This window comes from Phoxinus phoxinus (genome assembly GCF_949152265.1).
Source record: "Phoxinus phoxinus genome assembly, chromosome: 20".
Classification (NCBI taxonomy): domain Eukaryota; kingdom Metazoa; phylum Chordata; class Actinopteri; order Cypriniformes; family Leuciscidae; genus Phoxinus; species Phoxinus phoxinus.
This window is the reverse complement of record NC_136895.1, coordinates 5,011,406-5,035,713: the sequence shown is the minus strand read 5'-3', so window position 1 is coordinate 5,035,713 and position 24,308 is coordinate 5,011,406. Positions and strand designations below refer to the sequence as shown.

Genomic DNA, 24,308 nt, shown 5'->3' with positions numbered 1-24,308 from the left:
ATTGACATATATAACTTTGCATTGTCACCTCACTCTGACCACACCACATCAATTTGGTCACAGCGCCACCTACTGGTCGAAAAAGATCATATTACTAGTGACTGTATCTATGATTTTTCAGGCGTTTAGCCTAAAATCATCTTAAAATGTCTTTAATTGCTCATTGATGCGTCCAGCCATGCTGGCGTGACTTACCGTGAACAATTGAATCATCATTTGCTGTCATCTTTTCATCATTTACCCTTGACGTCCCAGCTTGTGATTCCTTTCCCTTTTCTCCTCTCCTGTCACTATTGCTTCAAATGTCAATAATAAAGGCTAAAATATAACAGAATAAAAAAAGGTCTTAATAAAAAGTAGATCAAATATTTTGTTATTGCAGTGTACATGACTGTAATTGAAAAAGAAATCCAATGTGTTGTCGGGCTACCTTTACTTTGGGAAATTGTTTTAAATATATAATTTTCCCACAAAAAAATGCATATTTTCATGTATCATTTTGATTCAATTGTGTTTTGATTCTATCTAGTTGCACTTCTAACAGAGAAAATGTTTAAGAATGTATTAATTACTTAAAACATTATATTCCATTTATGCAGAAACATTGAATTTCCTCTGAAAAGCTTTTCCGTTTAAGTCCTCAGCAGTCTTAGCATGAAGTGTTCACTTCATTACCACTTTCCCTTTGTTTCTTCCAAGAACCCTTTCACGGTTCAGGACTCGTAAGAGTTGTTTTGACAGGAAATATGAGATTTCATCAAATAAAGTGTGTGTGCTAGCATTGTTGCTGATGAAAATGATGTAATACGAAGCAACAATATGCACCAAATCGCTGTTGTTCTGTCATACTTCCTTTCTTTAGTACCCACATTTCCTGAAGAGAGATGCCAACCGGCTGCAGATCATGCTTCAAAGGAGGAAACGCTATAAAAACAGAACTATTCTGGGCTACAAGACGCTGGCTGTTGGTGTTATTAATATGGCTGAGGTACGGACGAATGAATCACTCGAGCCCGGTGTCCAGTGCATTGAGACTTGTGCCGGACAGACTGTGACCTTTATAATCTGACCCCTCTCCAGTAGTAAAACCAGCACATACTCACAACTTTCATGTGTGGTCAATATGTCGATACTTGTTCTCTCACATCACACATTATTACTGTTTGGCTGTAGTGGCAGATGTTTATATTACAAAAGAAGTGCACTTAATCGTATTGAATGCAATGTGTATTTAATATATATATATATATATATATATATATATATATATATATTTTAACTGTACTTGCAGATAATATAATATTAATGAAACTAAAGGCCACTTTAGAGAGTATACAGTTTCATGTCTATGTTTCTAAACACTTAAGTTCACCTAAACACAACTTGAGTTCTAAACCCCTTATATTGGCACCACAGCCATTACATATTTAAAACAGTAATATCCTATACAAAATCTTGACAAACTATATATCATTTGAAAGCTTACAATCCCTAGTTTACATATTTGGTGACTGATTTTCAAAATAAATTACATAGAAGTCGTAATTTATCTATTTGAAACAAGAATATGTTCATACTCCTAAGGCGTGTGAAATAGTGAAATATTTGAAATAGTGATGAACATGAAAAATCATGAAAGAATGGTAGAAACCTCAGTTTGTTTTCATGCCAAGAGTTCAGAAGATAGCATCCATTCAATTCTTTTAGAAAAAAAAGGTCTGAAAATGTTTTAAATATAAAGAAAATAATACTAGATTCGTCATTAGTGATGTGGCAGCGAGCTATAATGCACATACGTGATCTTCTGTGTTTCTTAGAGGTTGAGTTCATTTCAAAATCTGCCAAACTTCCAACACTACTTCTGAATAGGATGTCTACTTCATAAATTGTATGAAAATTGTAAAAAATAATGGTTCAGACTCAAACAACATATGGAGATGGAGGCGCTCTTATATGGGCAGTAATGTCCACTAGTGGAGAAGTGTGGTACTGCGCCCAAACTAAATCTCACTGATAGCTCATTTTTTGAGATATCAACCTAACATTTGAAACACAACTTGTTCAGATTTTTGGCTTTGCTTTTTTTGCATTTTTAGAGTCCACCAGGTTTTGAAAATATATATTTTATATAAAATATGAATAATTAAATTTTTAACATTGCACATTTTCATAAACTCAAACTTCTATAACTTTTTTTCTGTTTAACTTTCTTAAAATGTATTTCAAGATATTTTATTCCAAATATCTTCTTTAAAACAAGACCAATCTCACATCTATATTCCAAAGCATTCTTGAATTACAACCATTTAAGTTCGGCATGTGCATTTTCATGTCTATTAAAAAAAAGGGGGCGCCGCTTAAGGGGTTAAATCGTCATGTTTTAATTATCTTTTGTTTTGCTTCCTGAATTCATCCTACATGACATTTTCCATAAAAATTCATTTTAGTATATATATATATATACTTATCAGTACATTCAGCACTAAACATTATAAAGACAATAGAAGTAATTATGAAATTACATATAGAGAGTGGGTGAAAAAAGCACTCTAAAGTTCAGCTAATTTCATTTTTTGTACTTGCAGATAACATAATATTAATGAAATAAAAGGCCACTTTAGAGAGTATACACTTTCATGACTATGTTTCTGAACACACTTAAGTACACTTTTAAAAACTGCACTTGTAATAATGTCAAATTAGCATACTAAAGCACATGAAAATGATTATAATTATGATTATAATTTTAACTGTATTGTGTTATCCAACATTGCTTTTAAAGCTAATATATTTGAAATGTACTAAATTGCAACTTCATCATTATAAATGTCATGACATAGAAGTTGCAATAGAAACGTTAGCCACAGGTTTACTGTAAACCAATAGATTGTGCTACGCTAATTATGATTGAGTTCTCTGAGTGATTGGATGGATGTTCATTGCTACATAGAAGTGAGTGCAAAATGTTCCTTCACTTATATTTGTAAGATTCTCTCAACTCATGTTCATAATCATTATGTATCACTATTTCTTCTTGTTCTTTTGTTTCATGACGGATGTCTTAAAGAGGTCTATTATTTGGGAGTGTTAGGAGGGGGGCTTTATGTGAGCGTAATATATTATATTCTGCTTTCTCGAAGTTATTCTCTGCAGTTTCACCCCCACAAATTCCAGTCTCCTCGAGATTCCAGCGCTAATCATATTCAGTAGAGGCTCGCCATAGAAAACCTCAGGGGGCGATTCATCCGTCCAAGAGTTCGATGAGGAATGCCAACCTTGAAAAGAACAAAACTGAGGCTTTCACATGAAGAGGAACAAGAAGGCTACGTATCCAGAGACCTCTGTCACTGACCTCTGAGTGTCTGTGTTTAAAGGTGATGCAGCACCCGACAGATGGAGGCCAGATTTTGGGACTGCACAGTAACGTGAAGGACGCGCCGGTGCGTGCGGCCGAGCTGAGTGTTTATTCACTGTCCAGTCAACCCATCGACCCGGAGGACGGCAGCGGGCAGCCGGAGACCAAGGCCAAAGCGTCAGGTGATCACACTGATGACGGAGCGATGTATTCAAGTAGAAAACGTCTCCAAAGCTGTGTCACAATTAGTGTTGTTCGGCGAATTTTCATTGGCGATTTCAGGAATCCACACAATCATTAATTTCGTGTGAAAGATTGTCCCGTAACACTTTACAACAAGGCTCATTAGTTAACATTAGTGAACTACCTTAGTTACCTACCTTAACTACCTTAGTCAGAACTTACCTTAGTTAATTAATGAACTAAGATTACTTCTACAGCATTTATTAATCTTAGTTAATATTAATTTCAACATTTACTAATACATTAGAATATAGTGCAAAAGTTCATTTATTCCAGTAACTCAACTTAAAAGGTGAAGCTAGTATATTATATAGACTCATTACATGCAAAGTGAGATATTTCAAGCCTTTATTAGTTGTAATTTTGATGATTATGGCTTACAGCTTATGAAAACCTTTTCACAATATTCTAATTTTGAATTTGGGGTTTTCATAAGCTGTAAGCCATAATCATCAATATTATAGCAAATAAAAGCTTGAAATATCTCACTTTGCATGTATTGAGTCTATATAATATATTAGTTTCACCTTTTAAGTTGAATTACTGAAATAAATGAACTTTTCTATTCAAATTTTGCAAGTTTCACCAGTATGTTATTAAAATCAAAGGTTGTGTTCGTTAACATGAGTTAATGCACCGTGAAGTAACATGAACAAACAATGAAGAGCTGGATTTTTATTAAATAACATTAACAAAGATTAATAAATACAGTAACAAATATATTGCTCATTGTTAGTTAGTAAATACATTAACTAATGTTAGCTAATGGACCTTATTGTAAAGGGTTACGACGAGATACAACTATTGTAAATCTGGAATCTGAGGAGCAAAAAAATCTAAACATTGAGAAAATCTGCTTTAAAGTTGAGCATTTATGTTCACGATTGTGCTGCATTCACTCACAAACATACATGTTTATATATTTACGGTAGGAAATTTACTAAATATCTTCATGGATCATGATCTTAATATCCTCATGATTTCTGGCATAAAAGAAAAATCTATCATTTTGACCCATACAATGTATAGTTGGCTATCGCCACAGATATACCCGTGCGACTCCAGACTGGGTTTGTGCTCCAGGGTCACATATGTGAGGGAAGGAAGAGAACATATAAAGGCCAGATCTTTAACCACTACACCAAACCACCCTGTATATCCAGTTACATTATTCCATCAGTGATCAGCTTTGTTTATGTTCAGTCATTGCATTGACCATAAGATGCTAATGGACAGTTTGAGTGCATTAAAGCTGCAATAAAGATAAACGTCCCCCGGAAACTCTCTCTCCCACCAAACATCCTCTTTAAACACACACACACACACACACACACACACACAGAGAGAAAGTGAGTGATGCTGCGGTGCATTAAAAGGGAAAGTTGCTTTAGCAGCTCAAGTGTTCTCAAATTGTAGCTATAAAAATGTCTGCATGTTTTGAATGAATCGTTTTAATGCTTTTGGATTGTTCTGTTGGTCAGACGGCAGAGGCTGCAATAAAATGTCATGGGGTCATTAAATGTCTCTGTCTCTTTGCAGACCGTTCTCCGGATATGGATAACTATTCTGAAGACGACGATGATAGTTACTCATCGGAGCAGGAGGCGAGCGATGACGCTGTTCAAGGCCAGGTCAGGAGGTCTTCCCAACATGTTTTTAGCATTGTTCTAAGAAAGCCCTACATTTATTAACCCCTTAAGCGACGCCCCCCTTTTTTTTAATAGACATGAAAATGCACATGGCAAACTTAAATGGTTGTAATTCAAGAATGCTTTGGAATATAGATGTGAGATTGGTCTTGTTTTACAGAAGACATTTGGCAGATTTTTGTAGAAGTGAAATAAATTAAGAAAGTTATACCGAAAAAGTTTATGAAAATGTACAATGTTAAAAATGTAATTATTCATATTTTATATAAAATATATATTTTCAAAACCTGGAGGACTCTAAAAATGCAACAACAAAAAATCAAAGGCAAAAATCTGAACAAGTTGTGTTTCAAATTTTAGGTTGATATCTCTTGAAATGAGCTTTCAGTGAGATTTAGTTTGGGCGCAGTACCACACTTCTCCACTAGTGGACATTACTGCCCATATAAGGGCGCCTCCATTTCCATATGTTGTTTGAGTGATCTGAACCATTATTTTTAAAATTTTCATACAATTTATGAAGTAAACATCCTATTCAGAAGTAGTGTTGGAAGTTTGGAAGAAGTTTGCGCCACATAGAGTTTGTTAATTTCAAAATAAAACTGTGAGGGGAGAATTTACTAAAAATGAATTGCATCCGCTGATAGCATTGTTTAGAGACTGGTTACTGGGTCATCAGTGAATAAGATTGTGAATATTTTGCATGGCCCAACATGGTTAGTGAATTTCCCCTTGTATCTTTAGAAAGGATTGCCACCTAATAAAATCTATCGAAATTTCCTAAATTCTGTTTTAGGACCTTTATGATGAGGACGATGATGTTCAGCGGAAGCCCAAAAAATCTAGGAGGAAAATGATTAGGACTACATCTATGACCCGGGTATGTACAGATAAACTCCCTCTGCACTTAATGAACACACTGTAAACGCCAATAAGTTAGCAAAACTCAAAAAATGTAAGGCAATCAGTTGCCTAAAAATTTGTAAGATAAGAAATTTAACGTTTAAGTAAGCAGAACTGGCAGATTTTTATTTTGTATTCATAAATTGACTTGTTCTTAACTTGAAATGTTTGAGTAGATTTAACATTCAGGTTAAATTTTCATGTAACCTTCAAAATGAACGTTTTTAACATTGTTCTCAAACCAAGCCGCATGCACCACTCGTCACCATGATGGTAACTCTCCTAAAATCAACATTAACAGAAATTAGCATAACAAAACATTAGTCACTCAACTCCCACTTAACATTAATCTTGCACAAAAAAACATGATATTATACTTAATTTGAACATTTACTCTCCCTTTCGAGTGCCATCGGCAAAGCATGCTGGGAAATAGAAATCCCGGCCCAGTTTCAGTTAAACTTAAGTTTGTCTAAATTAAAATAAATAATTTCATGAAACAGTTCAGTTTACTTAAACTATATCAGTTCTGTGATCTTGAAAGAAAAAGAAAGTGCTAAATACTCATAAAAGTAATAATTGACTGAACTAATTAGTTTAATTTAAGTTTGTCCTTAATTATTTTGAGCGTTAGGGTTTAAAGCAGAAAATGATCGGACCCAGAATCGAGCCCTGAGGAACACCATTTGTAAAACATCTTTGTATACCAGTTCTGCTGACTGATATGATAACCGTTCTGATGGCTGATATGATTCAGTTGTATTATGTATTGTATCATATCATATTGGCCACCCCGTTTTCTATTGGTATCTGCATATCTTGCCATTACAAAATTCATGTTGGTTGAGCACTAGTAATATTCATCAACACACAATGAGTTGTTCATTGTCACAGCAATACTGTTAGATGACCCAATATATTATCCTGTAATTATTGCCTTGACACAAGTCACTTCAGGCAGCTCGATAGAAACAGAGACAAATTGGCTTTGTGTCCCTAAGGGGGTGTTTGGTGTTTGGTTCAGTGTTATCTAGTTCCCAGAAGGCCATAGAAGGTGATGTACTAATCCTCTTGAACTAAGCTTACCATTAGGAACACAAGTGTTAACCCAGGATCAGTGCATAAACTAGAACAACACCAATGTAGATTTCTTTCCACTCCGGCCATTCTGAAACACATGAAGAATTGAGGCCCACTTTATATTAAAGGGATGGTTCGGAGTAATTTCAACCTAGGGTCGTTTGCACCATGACCTCGAGCCAAACACCCCCCAGAAGCTTTTTCCCCTTGGTGGAACATTATTAAAGCTTATTTAGAGATATCAGCGAATGGCTCCAAGGTTGTATCTGGTAAATTACCGCACTAATAATGCCCGGGATGGCACCAAACTTCTACAGTAGTGCAAATAGGTTCTGTACTCATAAAACGAGGCATTGGAAAGTGTGTAAGTACATCAGGAGTTTATTTAAATAACACTTGCCTGATGGCTAATGCTACCGCTAACCCGGACGTTGAGGTCACTTCCGTGATTTGGGAAAAGCCCGTAAAAGTCCTGGCAGTTTTTTGGTATATCCAATTTTTTTCCAATTTTTTTTCAAAGTGTTGACAACTTAGTGTTAACTAATAATTGTTGCAAACTGGTAATAACAACAAAGCATTAGTGCATTCCTGGAGCTGGGCGTCGCTACACTACATCCTCATGCATCGCTTTCTGCCAGGACTTTTACTGGCTTTTCCCAAATCACGGAAGTGACCTCGACGTCCGGGTTAGCGGTAGCATGAGCCATCAGGAAAGTGTTATTTAAATAAACTCCTGATGTACTTACACACTTCCCAATGCCTTGTTTTATGAGTACAGAACCTCTTTGCACTACTGTAGAAGTTTGGTGCCATCCCGGGCATTATTAGTGCGGTAATTTACCAGATACAACCTTGGATCCATTAGCGCCCGCACTAAGCCATTCGCTGATATCTCTAAATAACCTCTCACTTTAATAATGTTCCACCAAGGGGGAAAAGCTTCTGGGGGGGATGGTTTGGCTCGAGGTCACGGTGCAAACGACCCTAGGTTGAAATTACTCCGAACCATCCCTTTAAGTGCCTACAGCTGCTATGCACTAATACTGTATTTAAATGAATCATTGATACAATTCACTTATTGTGTACATACGTTTTCACGTTGTTCTTTTATTTAAAAGAAATACCCGCATGCAATTACATCTGTTATTAATTTCTGTAGTTACACATATAATTATACTGTTGGATCTACTCCACCCACCTTTAAACCCACTTCCATATAACCACACCTATCCTTAACCTCACCGGCAACATTATGTTGCAATACAGCATGAACACAATGAGTTTGTTGCTAACAGGTTTTTTATGCAAGTACATTAAAGACACAATATACAGTGTGACCAAAAATTGTAAAGATATTTTTTGTTTTGTCTTTTGCTTTTACCTATTTTACTGTTTTAACTTTAAAAAAGTACCATGATTTTACTGTGTTTTATGAACCATACTTCTTTGTAACTGTAAACTTGCTTGCATTGACCAGTCGCAGCCCAGACGTATGTTTTTGATGACATATTCTCTCAATCTCTCTGTAGCAACCCAATTTCAAGCAGAAGTTTGTTGCTCTCCTGAAGAGATTCAAAGTATCCGATGAGGTGAGATTTTCTTCTTGTCTTTTATAAGTTACGACAGAGAGAAATACAGTACGTTTGCCTGAAGTTCTCCACTCTCTACTCTGCGGTCCATTGCTTTGTAATCACAAAAATCACTTCAGCCATGAAATTCAACCTTTATAAAAGAGAGTCCTGGGACTTGGCAATGATTGATCTAGGAGCTGAAATGTGAGAGGAGCTTTGATTTTAGTGATGTAGACCTCTCCTAAAACTAACCGGGACTGTTTGGCTCTGAGAGGACACATGAGGCCATGATGACTTGGGTCATACATGCTTATATAGCCTACAGGCAAGATTTAAGCAGCTTTACAGTCTCATTGTTAGAGTCTAAGCTTGTTAGTTGGTAGCTGTTTGACTCTTTGACTTCATCGTCCTCTTGCCTTGACTCGGTTATCCAAGCCCTACAGGAAATGATCCAGATTTATTTGGCTATCAGTCCAGCGACTTCCTGATTCAGGGTGATGACACGGATTTATTGCATTGGCAGGCGCTTCCCTTGAGTAGCAATGCCAACATGGGCTTATCAGTGCAATAGCTCACTTTGACTGTGTCCTAAAGCCGGGGTTTTCAAAGTGGGGGCCGCCAGGGGGGCCGCAGCAAGTAAAAAAAAAAAAAAACGTTATTTTTTTTCCATTATCATGAGAATTGTTATGACAAAGCATTATAATCATTTGTCGCATAGCCTATCGGAATATTATACCTTTAATGCTAATCTTTTAGAGATTAGGCGACCGGCCAATCAGTCTGAGATATGCAGATTTTATGCCGGTCAAATGCACTCGGGCGCCGGCGCGCCGCATGATTAACATCGCAACATGTTATTTATTTCCGGCGTGCATGTTAATCAATGAGTGCGTTCACACCGTGAGCAGGAGCGTGAGCAGCAGTGACGCGCTGCTCACGCTCTGTTAAAGTGAAAGCACACTTTTGATGGACAAAATAAATATGATTTCACAAAAAAAATGCACAGAATTTGCATGTCTAGTGTGTTTTAACAAGAACTGGACTATGTCAGAAAAGAAAATGAAGACTCAAAAATATTTATAGATATTATATATTATATTATATATTTTATAATATTTCTATTTAAACTTTGTTTTTATTATTCAGTTTGGGTAAAATTATATGGATTTTTATAAGTAAAGTGGTTAGAAAAATGAAATCGTAATCGGCTAAAATCGGTATCTCAATGGAAAAATCGGAATCGGCCTAGAAAATTGTAATCGGTGCATCTCTATAATCTTTCTGATTGGCTGGTATCAAAGACCATCACAAAATCTGATGTTCACAAATGTTTTATTTATTTATTTCTACATTTGCTGAAGTATTGTCGATGGGTTCAATAACACATCCTGCAAAAGGGGGGCCTTGGCCAGAACCTAGTGGTATTTGGGGGGCCTTGGCGAGAACCTAGTGGTATTTGGGGGGCCTTGGCCAGAACCTAATGGTATTTGGGGGGCCTTGGCCAGAACCTAGTGGTATTTGGGGGGCCTTGGCCAGAACCTCGTGGTATTTGGGGGGCCTTGGCGAGAACCTAGTGGTATTTGGGGGGCCTTGGCCAGAACCTCGTGGTATTTGGGGGGCCTCGGCCAGAACCTAGTGGTATTTGGGGGGCCTCGGCCAGAACCTCGTGGTATTTGGGGGGCCTTGGCGAGAACCTAGTGGTATTTGGGGGGCCTTGGCCAGAACCTAGTGGTATTTGGGGGGCCTTGGCCAGAACCTCGTGGTATTTGGGGGGCCTTGGCCAGAACCTAGTGGTATTTGGGGGGCCTTGGCCAGAACCTAGTGGTATTTGGGGGGCCTTGGCGAGAACCTAGTGGTATTTGGGGGGCCTTGGCCAGAACCTAGTGGTATTTGGGGGGCCTCGGCCAGAACCTCGTGGTATTTGGGGGGCCTCGGCCAGAACCTTGTGGTATTTGGGGGGCCTCGGCCAGAACCTCGTGGTATTTGGGGGGCCTCGGCCAGAACCTCGTGGTATTTGGGGGGCCTTGGCCAAAACCTAGTGGTATTTGGGGGGCCTTGGCCAGAACCTAGTGGTATTTGGGGGGCCTTGGCGAGAACCATGGAAAAGTTGGGGAACCCCTGTCCTAAAGCACCTCCTATACGGCATTTCAGGATGTTTGTAAACAATAGGCACCAAGATACTTCCAGTGGCAGAACGCGAGCGGCTTCTACCGAAGAGATCCAGCCGGCTACTGGAACAGTTACATAGTTAAAAACATTGTTGTTGATCAAAGAAGTTGAAACGATGATGAAAGCGTGTTGTGTTTGGGGTTGCGCTGCCAGATATACAGAAAATGTGTAGGGTTTTTAGCGATTCCTGTGGGTGAGGAGGAGGTTATAGAGAGTGGACGTCGTGTCGTGTCTTCAAAAGTAGTGCTAAAAGTAGGAAATCTTAATGATCCCCTAAATTATATGATTCATCCAACGTTTACCTTTCTGCTGCCAACCCTGCTTGCCCTGTAACTGTGCTTCGTCTATTCTCAAAACGCTCCATAGATCATGGCAGAGCATTTATCTTCAGCCGGGGTAATTCGAGCTCTTTTGAAGATCAGACTCATTGCCAGTCACTGCCTGAAGTAAAAGAGGGCTGCGCATTGACCGTGAGACTCACTTTTCACGCGCTCTCACGCCACACATCCATTTTCTCACGCAACTTACCGAAATTTATGTTCCTCATACATAATATCGACCAATCAGTTTTTTCAACCGCGCAAAGAGGTCAATATAACAGCTGGAGAACAATGTCACATAACATTTACCTCAGGAAAGCCATTTAATGACCATGATATATAACACTAGCCTGGCAAGCCAGACTTACATCAAGATGTTTAGTCTGGCAACTCTCCATAGACGCGGCTTAATCCGAGGGGCGGGATAAACGGTTGTCTCTCAAAATCCCTCTGCACGAAATAGAATAGCGCTACAACCAACCAGAGCAACGAAGAAGATGAAAAGAAATTAAGGTTTTTGATGAAAACATTTCTCCATATAATGGACGTCAATGGGCCCCAAACGGTTCAAGGTCCAAATGACAGTGTCAGTGCCGCTTCAAAGGGCTTTAAACGATATTACGATAATTGCGTATTACGTGACGTCACGAACGCACATCACAGAACAGAGCAAGGCGAGCATTTGTGCTTATAAAACTTAGACCTAAACTTTTTTTTTTCTTTTTGAAATGAGCGATCGTTTCGCTAGATAAGACCCGTATTCATCGTCTGGTGTCGTTTAAAGCCCTTTGAAAAGCTATTCTAATAATTTTTCCATTACTACAGGGTTTTTTTTGTAGCTGAGATTAAAAATTGGTATACATATCTACATTTAGCTTTTGTTGTGCTGGCTTCAAAAGGTATTGGACTCTGATCCGGTTGACCAAACGCAGGAGGTTGAAGATCTGGATCTCCTGTACGACAGTCTGGAGGTCTATAACCAGAGCGACAGCGGCCCAGAGATGGAGGACAACGAGAGTCTGCTCAGCACTCCCAAACCCAAACTCAAGTAAGAGCCATGAGTCGTCTCACGCGGCGGCCATCTTTGAAAAAACTCTCGTCAGTGATGGTCGCTTTCAAAATACACTTTTGCTAATTTTTTTTTCTTTTCGAACCAGTGATTCAGTATCAAACTGTCAAAGTTACGTGGTTTCAGCAAACGAGGCTTTGTTACGTCATTCCAGTTTCGATATTCAATGGTTGGCCACTAGGGGGCGATGATCTCCTTGAACCCATGATCCAGTGTCTATATGATTTTTTTACCTGATCTCAGATCAATTTTATACATTTGTAGACATTTAATGACACATTTGTATAATAAAAATGAAGAGTTGTAGTTAAAAGTCTCTTATTGGTATGATTGACCAAGCTCTACATAAAAAAATTACACATTTTTACACTATTTACACTGCATGTACACTGACCAAACAGTGGATTATTTGATTACATTTTTTGATAAGCTTTGTTTGCCCATCACTTTCAGCCATGCGAGTGCAGCTCGTGTCCTTTTGAGTTGGGAAACACCAAATCCTCCAAAGCTGTTCATCAATCTTTCGATTCAATTTTATATTTTCAATCACCAATGAATCTGACAACAACTGTCTCATAAATTTTGTTTCTAAATGCTCAAATAATGGCAAAAAAACTGCACTGTTCAGTCCTAAGCGTGAGTTTGCATTGCGCAATTGCACTTTACCAATCGGTGATTGGCTGTTTTATTCAGAAGGCGGGACTTATTCCTCCATATTGCACGCTGCACTTTCTCCCATTCATTGCAATATGAATCTAAAGTCTTTGATAGTGCTAATCTAATGCATATTAAACACAAAAATGGCATCTGATTGGCTAGCTTAGAGCAATTTCCAAATTTCCACTTTGTTCCTAGAGTTATTTCCACTTTCACATTATTTCCTGTATATTTTCGCACTGTTTTTCCCTCGGCTCACACTGTATTGTTGCTTGCGGTGGCCGTTCCTGCTTCTAGACGCCTTCAAAACCAAAGCTTCAAAATATTGTGTTGCTAAAAACGAGAAAGTGTTTGAACAAGATGAACGATTTCAGTGAACGAGTCTCATTGACTCTCATTGAAAAAACGAATGCCTTCCAGACAGTGTAAACACTTGACAGATACTGTATCGCTGAGCACGAAACACGACTTTTGGCTCTGAGAGTGTTTTTGTATTGTTAACGTGTGTGTGTGTTTTCCTCTCAAGGCCGTTCTTTGAGGGAATGTCTCACTCCAGCTCACAGACGGAGATCGGCAGTTTGCACAGTCAGAAGAGCCAACCGAGAGAGCCGCCGTCCACTGTACGTCACACACACACACACACACACACTCCAATTATACTATTATTATGCCCTACAAAGGCTAAACACAGTACACGCCAACACTGAAACTGCGACACATGTCTTATATTATATTTTTGGTCGATTTTATTCAAATTTTTACACTTTTTCTTTCTAAATGTGAACAGTCAAGCCAGATCCATCTGTTAAAAGACAGATCATAGTCTAATAGACCATTTATCTCATAATTCGATTTTGACAAAATACGTAGTAAGTGCTTTTTGCCTTCATCAGAAAATATTGTAATCGCATTCATTTGTCTCCATATATATATATATATATTTTTTTTTTCTGCCAATGTGTAAACTCTCAGACTAAGACACATAATCCAGTGTGTGTGTGTGTGTGTGTGTGTGTGTGTGTGTGTGTGTGTGTGTGTGTGTGTGTGTGCGTGTGTGTGTGTGTGTGTGTGTGTGTGTGTGTGTGTGTGTGTGTGTGTAGACTGGTGATCTGTTAACAGTGGACAAGAACAGAGCAGTGTGTGGACGATATCCGGATGACCCGACAGTGTTGGACTCCGCCGCTGCGGTCAGTAACAATCTCTGTATTAATAATGTGCAGCATTTTAAGCACATAAAGGTGCTAGTTTCAGGCGTTCTCTAATGAAAAATAATAATATATAATTTATGCACATAATGTATTTACAAAATGTATCATTTTATATATATTATAATGTGTTTATATATATATATATATATATATATATATATATATATATATATATATAAATTATTTGTATAATTTTTATATATATATTTTATATATATATATATAATATTTTTTATTTTTTTTTATTAATAATATTATATATATATATATTTTATATATATATTTTTTTTTATTAATAATATTATTATTATTATTTGTAAAAGTATAATATTATATACTAATATTATATAATATTATATTATTAATATAATATAACATAATATACTAATATATATACTAATATTATATACTTTATATTATATTATATTATATTATATTATCGGCCATTGACCGATTGTTTAAAAACGACCAATGATCAGTGTTGTTTATATCCTGTCAATCAAAAGGAGGAGAACATTTTTACTGTGTGTGACGAACATCTCTATTGTGTTGAATTAAGGGCTGTCAAACGCATTAAAAGGTTAAAAAAAAGCGCGACGGTATTGGTTTTATTTGACCCAATGAATCACCGCTAACGCCAGGGTTGCAGGTCCACAGTTTCTCTCTACATCAAACATATTTCAAACATAATTTTCTTCAAACAATGACAAAATGCAGGGCTCCATCCTTCTGCCATAAGGGCTGTGCTGTTTTTGTGCACCGACTGCTGATAATTCAAGGTCTGTGTCACACACTTAATCAGTTATAACAGTATCTAGAGTGTGGAAGACACACACACACACCACAACTCTGCTCTGTGGCTAAGTGGCCGTCTCCACGGCAACATGATAATCCCTGTGGCCGTGCGGGCGCTTGAGGAGAGTGATGCATGTTCCCGGCTGATGTGTGTGTGTCTGCACGCAGGAGCCGCTGGAGGACGAGGCCACGTGTGACGCCAACATGAGCTGGGACGCCGGCGCAGAGAAACTAGCGGGAACGGTGCTGGGCAAACTCTGCAAGACCGAGTCGCAGACACTCATGTCGCCTAGGTAACACACTCTCCTTTTCCATCTGCTTTCCATCACAAGCTCTCACACAGCCCCATTGCAGACGCTAGCTTTCACCGAACAGTCCCTCCGCACGTGGACGCTTCTGTAACTACAGGCAGTTTCATGTGCCAGGGGTTCATTCACTGTGTATTTGAGGGTTTGTTCACCCGAAAATTATTCAAGTCATCATTATTCACTCACCCTCATGTCGTTTCAAAATCTTCAAAATACAGATCAAGTTTGTTTTTACCATATTTGATATGCTCTATGCATGCGAGTTGATCAATGTTTTTATATGAAGAAAAGCCTTCATTAAATCTGTCATATAAAGTGATGCCTTGGATTAAACTAACTTTTTCAACGTGTTTATTAACTTTTTGAAGCATCACAGTGTTGGTGGTTGTGAAGCTTTGGGGTGTTGATGGACTCGATCGACTCCATCTGTGTTTTGATCATCGTTCTGAATCCCATCTGGATGTAATCTTTGATTTTCTCAGCTTTTTGCTCAAAATGTTTATAAAAAAAAGAATGCACGAAGCTAGTTTTTCTTCTCTGTGCTTTCTTTTGATATATTGCATGTTCAGATATTCATACATCTAGATATTCTTGTGTTTAGTTTTGTGAAATTTTGTGAAAATGACCAAAAACGCTGGTGGGGAAAGAGTTAAAAATATCTTCATTTGTGTTTTGAAGACGAATTTATGGGAGTCTTATTCATTGTAGAAAAAATTCAGCTTGAACTACAACAAAAATCTTAGTACTAATTTCCACTAGTTTTTTCTTGTTGACTCATTTTTTGTAAATAACAGTTATTAGAACTGAAAATAAGTTTGTCTGTGACACAAAAAAACGTGTAGTTGAGTCAACTTGACATTATTTGTTTTCTGGAGAGGTGCAACTATTCTGTAACAAATCCATTGTAGTTGAGCCAATTAAATTTTTTTTGTCTATTGGAAATCATTTGGTAATCACCATTTTGGTGATGAGCGTTTCCTTTGGTTGGGCAGTTTGACTCTTGGATTTTTTTGTGAGTTTGTGGTCATTGTAACAGTGTTTAGCAAAACACATAATTTGTTGCTAAGAAAAAAGAAACCAAGATGATCAAGATTTCAGCCTCATAAACTAGAATAAATCACTAATCTGATTTCTGACCAAAATGTATTATTTTTTATTAATATTTTACCAGCAAAACTTTCTTGCAGCAGATCAGACATTCTGAATTCTGATTTTAAAATACGTTATAAGGAAAACATTTATTTTGACACACACACAGACATCAAGAATCAGTGTATGAATCTCAACAATGGTGACATGTTTTATGCCGCAATGCATGCCGCTAGGTGCCACCATAGTCTTAAAATCATGGCTCCCACTCCCAGCATGCATTGCGGCATGAAGCATGTCACCATTGTTGAGATTCATACGCTGATTCTAAATGTATGTGTGTGTGTTTAAAAAAAAAGTCCCACAATGTAGTTAAAAATTTAAATTCAGAATATCTGATCTGTTGCATTAAAAAAAAAAATTAAAGGTGGGGTATGTAATTCTCTTTTTTGGCCATTTTTTCTAAATCACTTAAAATCCTATTCCTAACCCACTTACATTTCACTGTAATGTTACTAACTTTCACTGAGTTAGAAGCACTGAAATAAAAATTAAGCAATTTAATCATCTGTGGAACGGGCAGGACTCGAAAAACTCCAGCCAATCATTTCCAAGACCACCTAGAATCATTGGACAGTAAGAGTGTCAATCAAACGGTCGTACCATCCCCCCTCCCCCCATCCATGTCCATGTTCTTTGAATGGGTGGAGTCAAAGGAAAGAAGGTAGGACCATTTGAGTTGTGTATTTTCAAAATCTGCCTGCTGTTTTGCAAATCACATACCCCACCTTTAATATATTATTCACAAATAATCACTTTTCAGGAATAAGAATAGTTCCCCTTTATGATGCTGTTCTCTACATCAGCTGTTTGTTTTTTGTTCATGGCTTTCTTTACAACAAATTATGTGTTTTGTTAAACACTATTACACAGATCACAAACTCACATAAAATGCCAAGAGTCAAACTGCCCAACTCAAGGAGACGCTCATCACCAAAATGCTGACCATACATTTTCAATAAAAAAATCTACATCTTATTCTTAATAAGGACTTTTGTTTCCAATAGACATATTTTTTTGAATTGGCTCAACTACAAAAGATTTGTTACAGAATAGTTGCATCTTTCCAGAAAACAAATAATGTCAAGTTGACTCAACTAAACGTTGTTTTGTGTGTCACGGACAACTTACTTTTTAGTTCGTATAACTGTTATTTACAAAAGTTGAATCAACAAGAAAAAGCTAGGGGAAATTAGTACTAAGTTTTTTTTTGTTGTGCGAGATTTTTACAATGTGGATTTTTGCTGAACTAACACAACAAAATCAGTCAATTCAACTGTTTTCAAGTTGTGTTTTTTACAGTGTTGGTTTAAATAAAATGAGGTGAACTAACCCTTTAAAATATTTTTATTTTATTTTATTTTTGTTATATGAAGGACTTTTTTATTTATACAAATAAAATATATGTCCTAAAAAAATCATCATAAAAAGTTATTTTTAAACTATAAAAATCTGAATAATCTGTGAAACAGACATAAACCAATATTGATTCTGTGAAAATTATTTATAATATATATAAATTTTTTCACAAATTACCCTGGCCAACATGTTTTGCCAAGATAAAGGTGAGCATCGTTAGTGGACAAATGAAGTATCTTTTCTTCCACATTGTGACATGCATCTGAGTGCGACTAGATTAGTGACTTTTTTTTCTTCAAAAAAGCGACTAGTGACGAAACTGGCGACTTTTTGGATTGCTGGCTCACAAGTCATTCATTATATCATTCACATTCTGTTGTCTGACAGAAAATATATCATTGAGTAACTGAGAAAATGACAGTATGTGAGCACAGATTAGGAGAGAAAACATGTAAAGTGCAGACAGTCGGTGCATTCTGTGACATTTAGCGACTTTTTTTAGCGACTTTCTATTGAAAATAGTTGACAACACTTGAAATGGACTATTTTTGGTTGGATGGAAGCAAATCAGCTGAATGCAAATCGATTGTAAGAAGGGGGCGGGGTTTAAGCAAACACAATGATTGGAGAAGTCCTACGTACATCACTTGAGAGATCTGCCATTTCACCGGACAGTGGAGTTATGTAATTTTGAATAAAAAATATTCGTGAATTGTTCACAATAAGCTCAATAACATGCATTTAGAAAATAGACAAGGTGAATTGTCATTTCATGCTGACCTAAAAAAAAAAAAACAATGTGAAAAGTACGTATTAAGCAAGTTTGTTTTCTAAAAGTCCACAGGACAGAAAGCGCTGAGCTGAAGAAACACCCATCTGTTATATTTCTCTAGTGGTCCATCACGTCTGTTCTTCCATGTCGTCTTCTAGCCAGTTGTTCTCACAGGCCTCTGTTAGATGGCATATGTGTGTGTTTGCATTGGCTAATGGGCTCATTAAGACTCAGTCCCCGAGCGAGCGGCTCACAGACACTTTAGTGAATCTGGAACGCAGCAGCGCATCAACGATTCGCCTCTTTTGAGCTGCTTTTGTAGAGCCTCGAGAGGAAGAGGATGCCACAAACTGTGTATGTAGAGCTACTGATCTTAGTTCAGACTGAAAAAGACAACTGGAAGCAGCAAGCGTCATTCATCTATGAGTTTAATACTCTACGTTTATTCAACCTAAACCAGTTTGGACCATCTAGAAACCAGGTACCGTGACCTAAGGGTGTGTTCACACTTGGCAGGTGTGGTTGGATTAAAACTAACTCTGGTGTGATTGCTCTGTTAGAGCGGTTCATTTGAATAAGGTTGTGTTCACACTTGTAGTTTGGTTCGCCTGGTTTGTTTGGTCCAAAAAAAAGCATTTAGTCCTGGTCCACTTAGCGTTCACATTGGCATTTTAACACCGAACCTAAAGATACTGAACCTAAAGGCATAAGGATATATTCACAACCGAACTGGGGTGCGTTTCCCGAAAGCATCGTTAGCCAACTATGATCGCAAGTTCCGCCGTTATCAGCATAGTTCAACGATTTGGTGTTTCCCGAAACCATCGTTCCAACGAACGTTCGCAAACAGCATCGCAAACTTGTGTGGTTGCAATGACAGCTCTGGAGCTGTGGTTAGAAGCATAGTTTCTAGTTTACATGAGATGTAGACTGAATAAATCCTTATCTTTAGCAAAATAAGCAAGCTGACATTCAGTACAACCCGTATTTTTTATTTAGAATACATATAAATGTAATTTACGTCTTTTAGTTTGTCAAGAGATTTAAAGCACCGTTTTTGAAGACTGCGCATGTGCGAACGTGCTCAACTATGTAAGAACGAGCCAAATATTGAGTCTGGTAATAAAGCAAAGTAACTGAGAAAAATTTGAAATGGTCTTCAGATGCCATATATGTAACTTATATGACGAAATCTAGCGTTAATTCGATCTCAAACAGATTAATTAAAAAAAGTTATTAGTCCACCACGTGCGAGACGTCATAAACCAGCGTGGTTGAACGATACTTTACGACATTCGGTTTCGGGAAACACTCGTGACTAGCTAGTTGATTTCTCCAAAGATGCATCGTACTATGGTAGTTAAGCAGTGAGCTATATAGTTGTACGGGAAACGCACCCCTGGTCGACTTTTATTATGTCTATTTTGTGTCGGAACTTATCGAACATCCAAAGCAATGCTGTGTTCGGGGATAAATTAACTGATCTTGTACTGAACTGTGATGGGCAACATCGCGACTATGATGAGAAAAAACAGCTGTGCATGAGCCTTTTTAGAGTTGCATCTTGTGACATCACGTCCTGTTTTTGGTTTATTTATATGTGTTTGGTCCGTGTTGTTCATATTTCAGAGTTTGTTTGTAAGCGGAGCGAGTCTCATCTTTTCAGCGTCTCGCTCCGCTTGTTTGGTGGCACCAGGGTTCGGATGGCAGCGTTCACACTTATTCAGATGAAACGCACTACAGAGCAATCGCACCAGTGTTTGTTTTAATCCTACCAAACATGCCAAGTGTGAACACACCCTAACTCTATCATTTTATTTTTTTGGCCCGGACCAAAAGAACCGAACTACAAGTGTGAACACAGTCTAAAGCCCCGTTCACACCGCCAGCGACACGCAGCGACAAAGCGACAAGATCCCATTCATTTCAATGGAGCGCTGGCGACTTCTGGCGACACGAGCGACAGTGACCGTTGGCGACAGAATGTGGGCGTATCAAGCGACAGGAGACAAGCGACAAAAGTTCAGAAATTTCAACTTTATGCAAATGAGAAGCGATTTTCGCGAGCGACAACCAATAGGAAAGAAGACTTTCAGTGGAGCTCACGTTACGTCACCGTCTCGGAGTGCAGGCAAGACAGAGTTCGAGGGCGATTTCACTGTTTTATATGATTTGACTAACCACATTCATGGATATAATAAAATGATGCATGGAAAAGAAACTGTCGACAGTCTCAGTGAGTTTAATTCATTTATAGTTCGAGTGTTGTAAGTTTTTGATGCAAGTTTAGCACTGCTGCAGTTCACTTTACAGTTTCCCCTGCATTGTGTTTACTACTAGAGACAAGAAACTGTATTATTTGTCAAATACGAATGACGTTTTAGTCATTAATGACCGTATGAGTGAGTTTAATTTGTTGCTTGATCGATCGTTAATCTAGTAAATGATTTAATCCACTGAACACTGCTATGGGAATATAAAAACACTCTCCCAACAGCATACCGTTTCTTTTGAGCCTATAATTTCTAGTCAAATTAAAATAATATAAAGTTAGTTATCACTTGTGATGGTATTTAGTATAGATATGGCCAGACGTCCAGTCAACCAATAACATTAGAGCGACAGCACTACCAACGCCCACAAGCGACTTCACAGCACAGAGACTAGCGACACACAGCGACAAAATCGCTGGCGGTGTGAACGGGGCTTAAGACACATCTGAATTTAGCTTGGGTTTCCAGCTTAAAGGATTAGTTCACTCAGAATTAAAATTCCCTGATAATTTACTCACCCCTACGTCATACAAGATGTTTGTCTTTCTTTCTTCAGTCGAAAATAAATTACGATTTTTCTCCATATAGTGGACTTCAACGGTTATAAATGGTTTGAAGGTCCAAATGTGAGTTTCAGTGCTGCTTCAAAGGGCTCGACACGATCCCAGCCGAAGAATAAGGGTCTTATTTAGCCAAACGATTGGTCATTTCAACATGAATACGTAATGTGTGAATTATCACAGCTAGCATTTGTGGTTAGAAAGTATATAAATGTTTATTTGTTGAGCCCTTTTAAGCTGCACTGAAACTGCAATTTGGATCTTCAACCCGTTGGACCCCATTGAAGTCACTATATGGAGAAAAATCCTGGAATGTTTTCCTCAAAAACCTTAATTTCTTTTTGACACTGAAGTGAGAAAGACATGAACATCTTGGATGACGTGGGGGTGAGTAAATTATCCAAAAGTCCAAAAAGTCTTGCAGGAACTCTTGAGGTTTATCAGGCTGTAGGGGGGTTGGGGATGAGCTGGCCCTCTCCTTCCAGCAGTTGTAATACAGTATGTCTCTCTCCTTGTTGGCTCGCCAGTAAAACAGACGGTAAGCTCCAGCGGCGTCCGCGCAGCACGTCCATGAAGGACAGGCAGAACTCTAAAGCTCAGAGCGACCGCACCAGCAGCATCGAGAGCGAAACCTCCCCAGACTCCAGACTCATCACACAGATTTGTGTAAGTGTTTGTGCCTGACGGTAGAAGAACAAAGAAAATATTGGAAGACAAATTAGTGCTCGTTTTCTGACCCAGCGTCCTTCTTGTCGCAGGTCCCGAGGAAATCAGTGTACGATCAGCTCAATCAGATCCTGAACTCTGACGAACATCTGCCAGAGAATATCATCCTTATTAACACTACAGACTGGCAGGGGCAGGTGCGTGCTGTCTACCATGAGTTTGTTTTTTATTTTTTACATATTTGGGACTTGTTTTCCAATCAACATACTGAAACATCCTTAAAACAATCTGTACATGTACTTGACAATTAAAATTGTGTAATGAGATATGACTTGTTTTCATAGAATATATCTTGAAATAAGTTTATTATTCTTTCGTTTAAAGTGTGATCCTTACTAAATTTGGTACATAGTGCTCCGAATATGTTTTTGTAATTTTGCATCTCAATGAAATGTATCTTGTTTCTATGTTTTGTAAAAATTATGTTTGATTTTTGATTTTTAACAAAACGAAAATACCAATTAAAAATATTATTTTGTGTGTATTTTAGGGTTATTCCAAAAACAGGTGATTCTTAAATCCAATTTGAAAGATTTTTAGCCAATTTTGTAGTAAATTAGTGTGTTAATGTTATATGTTAGTGTTTAGTGGTGTTTTTTCTTTCTAGTTGAGTGAGGAATCAACTAGTCGATTCCACTTAGTTGGAATACGACTGTTAATGTCAGTTAATTTTGACAGGTTATTTAGCAATAACTAAATAACTAGGCTAACTAAATAACTAAGCTACTTTTAAAGAGAATTTAATGCTCATTTTTCTACAAATTTCCAGTTTTCAATAATCATTTGTTCTTTATACAATCATGGTAACATGGTTCAGATATAAATTCATTCCATTTTATATATGCTTATTAAATTATATATACAGTATATATATAGTATGTGTGTGTATGTGTGATTATATTTATGTTTTGGTTTCGTTGTCAAATACTTTTAGTTTGCTTTTCTTTGTGTCCTGTGTTCCCACTCATTCTTTGTTGTCATGGTTATTCATTACGTTATTAATAAGTGCACAGAGTTTGTTATCTTGTGTATATAAGACCTTCAGTTCTCTGTGTTCATTGTCTGGTGTTGGTTGTGTTTGAGTACACACTGTTATGTGATTCTCATTCATTACTAGTCTCTTGTGTTGTTTAATTAAAGTTAAGTTGCTAATAGATCCGTTTGCCACGTCTCATCTTCTCCCTCAACCCGAGTGCGACAAACACTAGACTAACAGAAAGAATATGGATCGAGCAGCAGAATTGATCTCCCTTGCCCCGTGAAGATCTCACTATATTGGATTATTGAAATCATTGTTTTGGATTGGGTCGAACTATTACGGCCCCCAACTTACCTGACTTTAAGATAGGAACTTGGAGAGAGGCCATTCTGCAGTGTTTGCAATGTACTTACGCCTTGATGTTCTCGTCAATCACAAACCCCGTGGAACCAGAACCCCTCCTCTGTTAACGCCCACCATGTATCATATGCCAGAACCTATGCCTGCAACAAAGCCAAACCCTGCAGCCATGTCCATCCCGAGTCGAAGACCGCCACCCAGTCTGACCAGGAGACTGAGCCAGCTTCTACAAATGTGCCAGTGGATGTTTTAACCGAGCTAGATGAGGACAATCTTCCTTCACTGATCCCAGTCAGTTCCAAGTCAGTTTCATCGCATAGCGTTAAGCGTACATCACCCTCCTCTGCCTAAAAGCAGTCAGTCCTTCGGGCCCGCCTTCGCCTTCGCTGCCCCCCGCCTTCTCCTCCTCTGTTGACTCTACCCTGCAATTCGTATCCAACTGGGGTCTTAAGTCCACCAGCTCTGCCGTGGCAAGTGGATTCCTTGGCTGTGCCTCGGGCCATCAAGCCCTTAACTCCACCTCGACCCATCGACCAGTCGGCTCCACCTTGGCTCCTCGCCCCCTCAGGTCCACCAGGGGCTGCCGTCCTTGCATCTCCACTGGGCTTCCTCGTCCCTCTGGCTCCACCTTGGCTCCTCGCCCCCTCAGCTCCACCAGGGGCCGCCGTCCTTGCGTCTCCACTGGGCTTCCTCGTCCCTCTGGCTCCACCTTGGCTCCTCGCCCCCTCAGCTCCACCAGGGGCCACTGTCCTCGCGGCTCCACTGGGCTTCCTCGTCCCTCAGCTCCACCTTGGCTCCTCGCC

General features: G+C 38.3%; 1 protein-coding gene across 2 annotated transcripts in view; it reads left to right on the top strand.

Annotated features, from left to right (window-relative positions):
• The window catches only part of LOC306988891 (phosphofurin acidic cluster sorting protein 2), a 78,389-nt gene that overhangs the window by 34,823 nt on the left and 19,258 nt on the right, over positions 1-24,308 (top strand). For both annotated transcript variants that reach the window (XM_079594063.1, XM_079594062.1), the window contains exons 4-14: positions 863-988; positions 3,375-3,537; positions 5,138-5,229; positions 6,044-6,127; positions 8,760-8,819; positions 12,190-12,338; positions 13,543-13,636; positions 14,117-14,203; positions 15,188-15,312; positions 21,968-22,106; positions 22,199-22,303. In XM_079594063.1, coding sequence (XP_079450189.1) covers positions 863-988; positions 3,375-3,537; positions 5,138-5,229; positions 6,044-6,127; positions 8,760-8,819; positions 12,190-12,338; positions 13,543-13,636; positions 14,117-14,203; positions 15,188-15,312; positions 21,968-22,106; positions 22,199-22,303 — 1,224 coding nt within the window. The remainder of the gene's footprint in view (positions 1-862; positions 989-3,374; positions 3,538-5,137; positions 5,230-6,043; positions 6,128-8,759; positions 8,820-12,189; positions 12,339-13,542; positions 13,637-14,116; positions 14,204-15,187; positions 15,313-21,967; positions 22,107-22,198; positions 22,304-24,308) is intronic.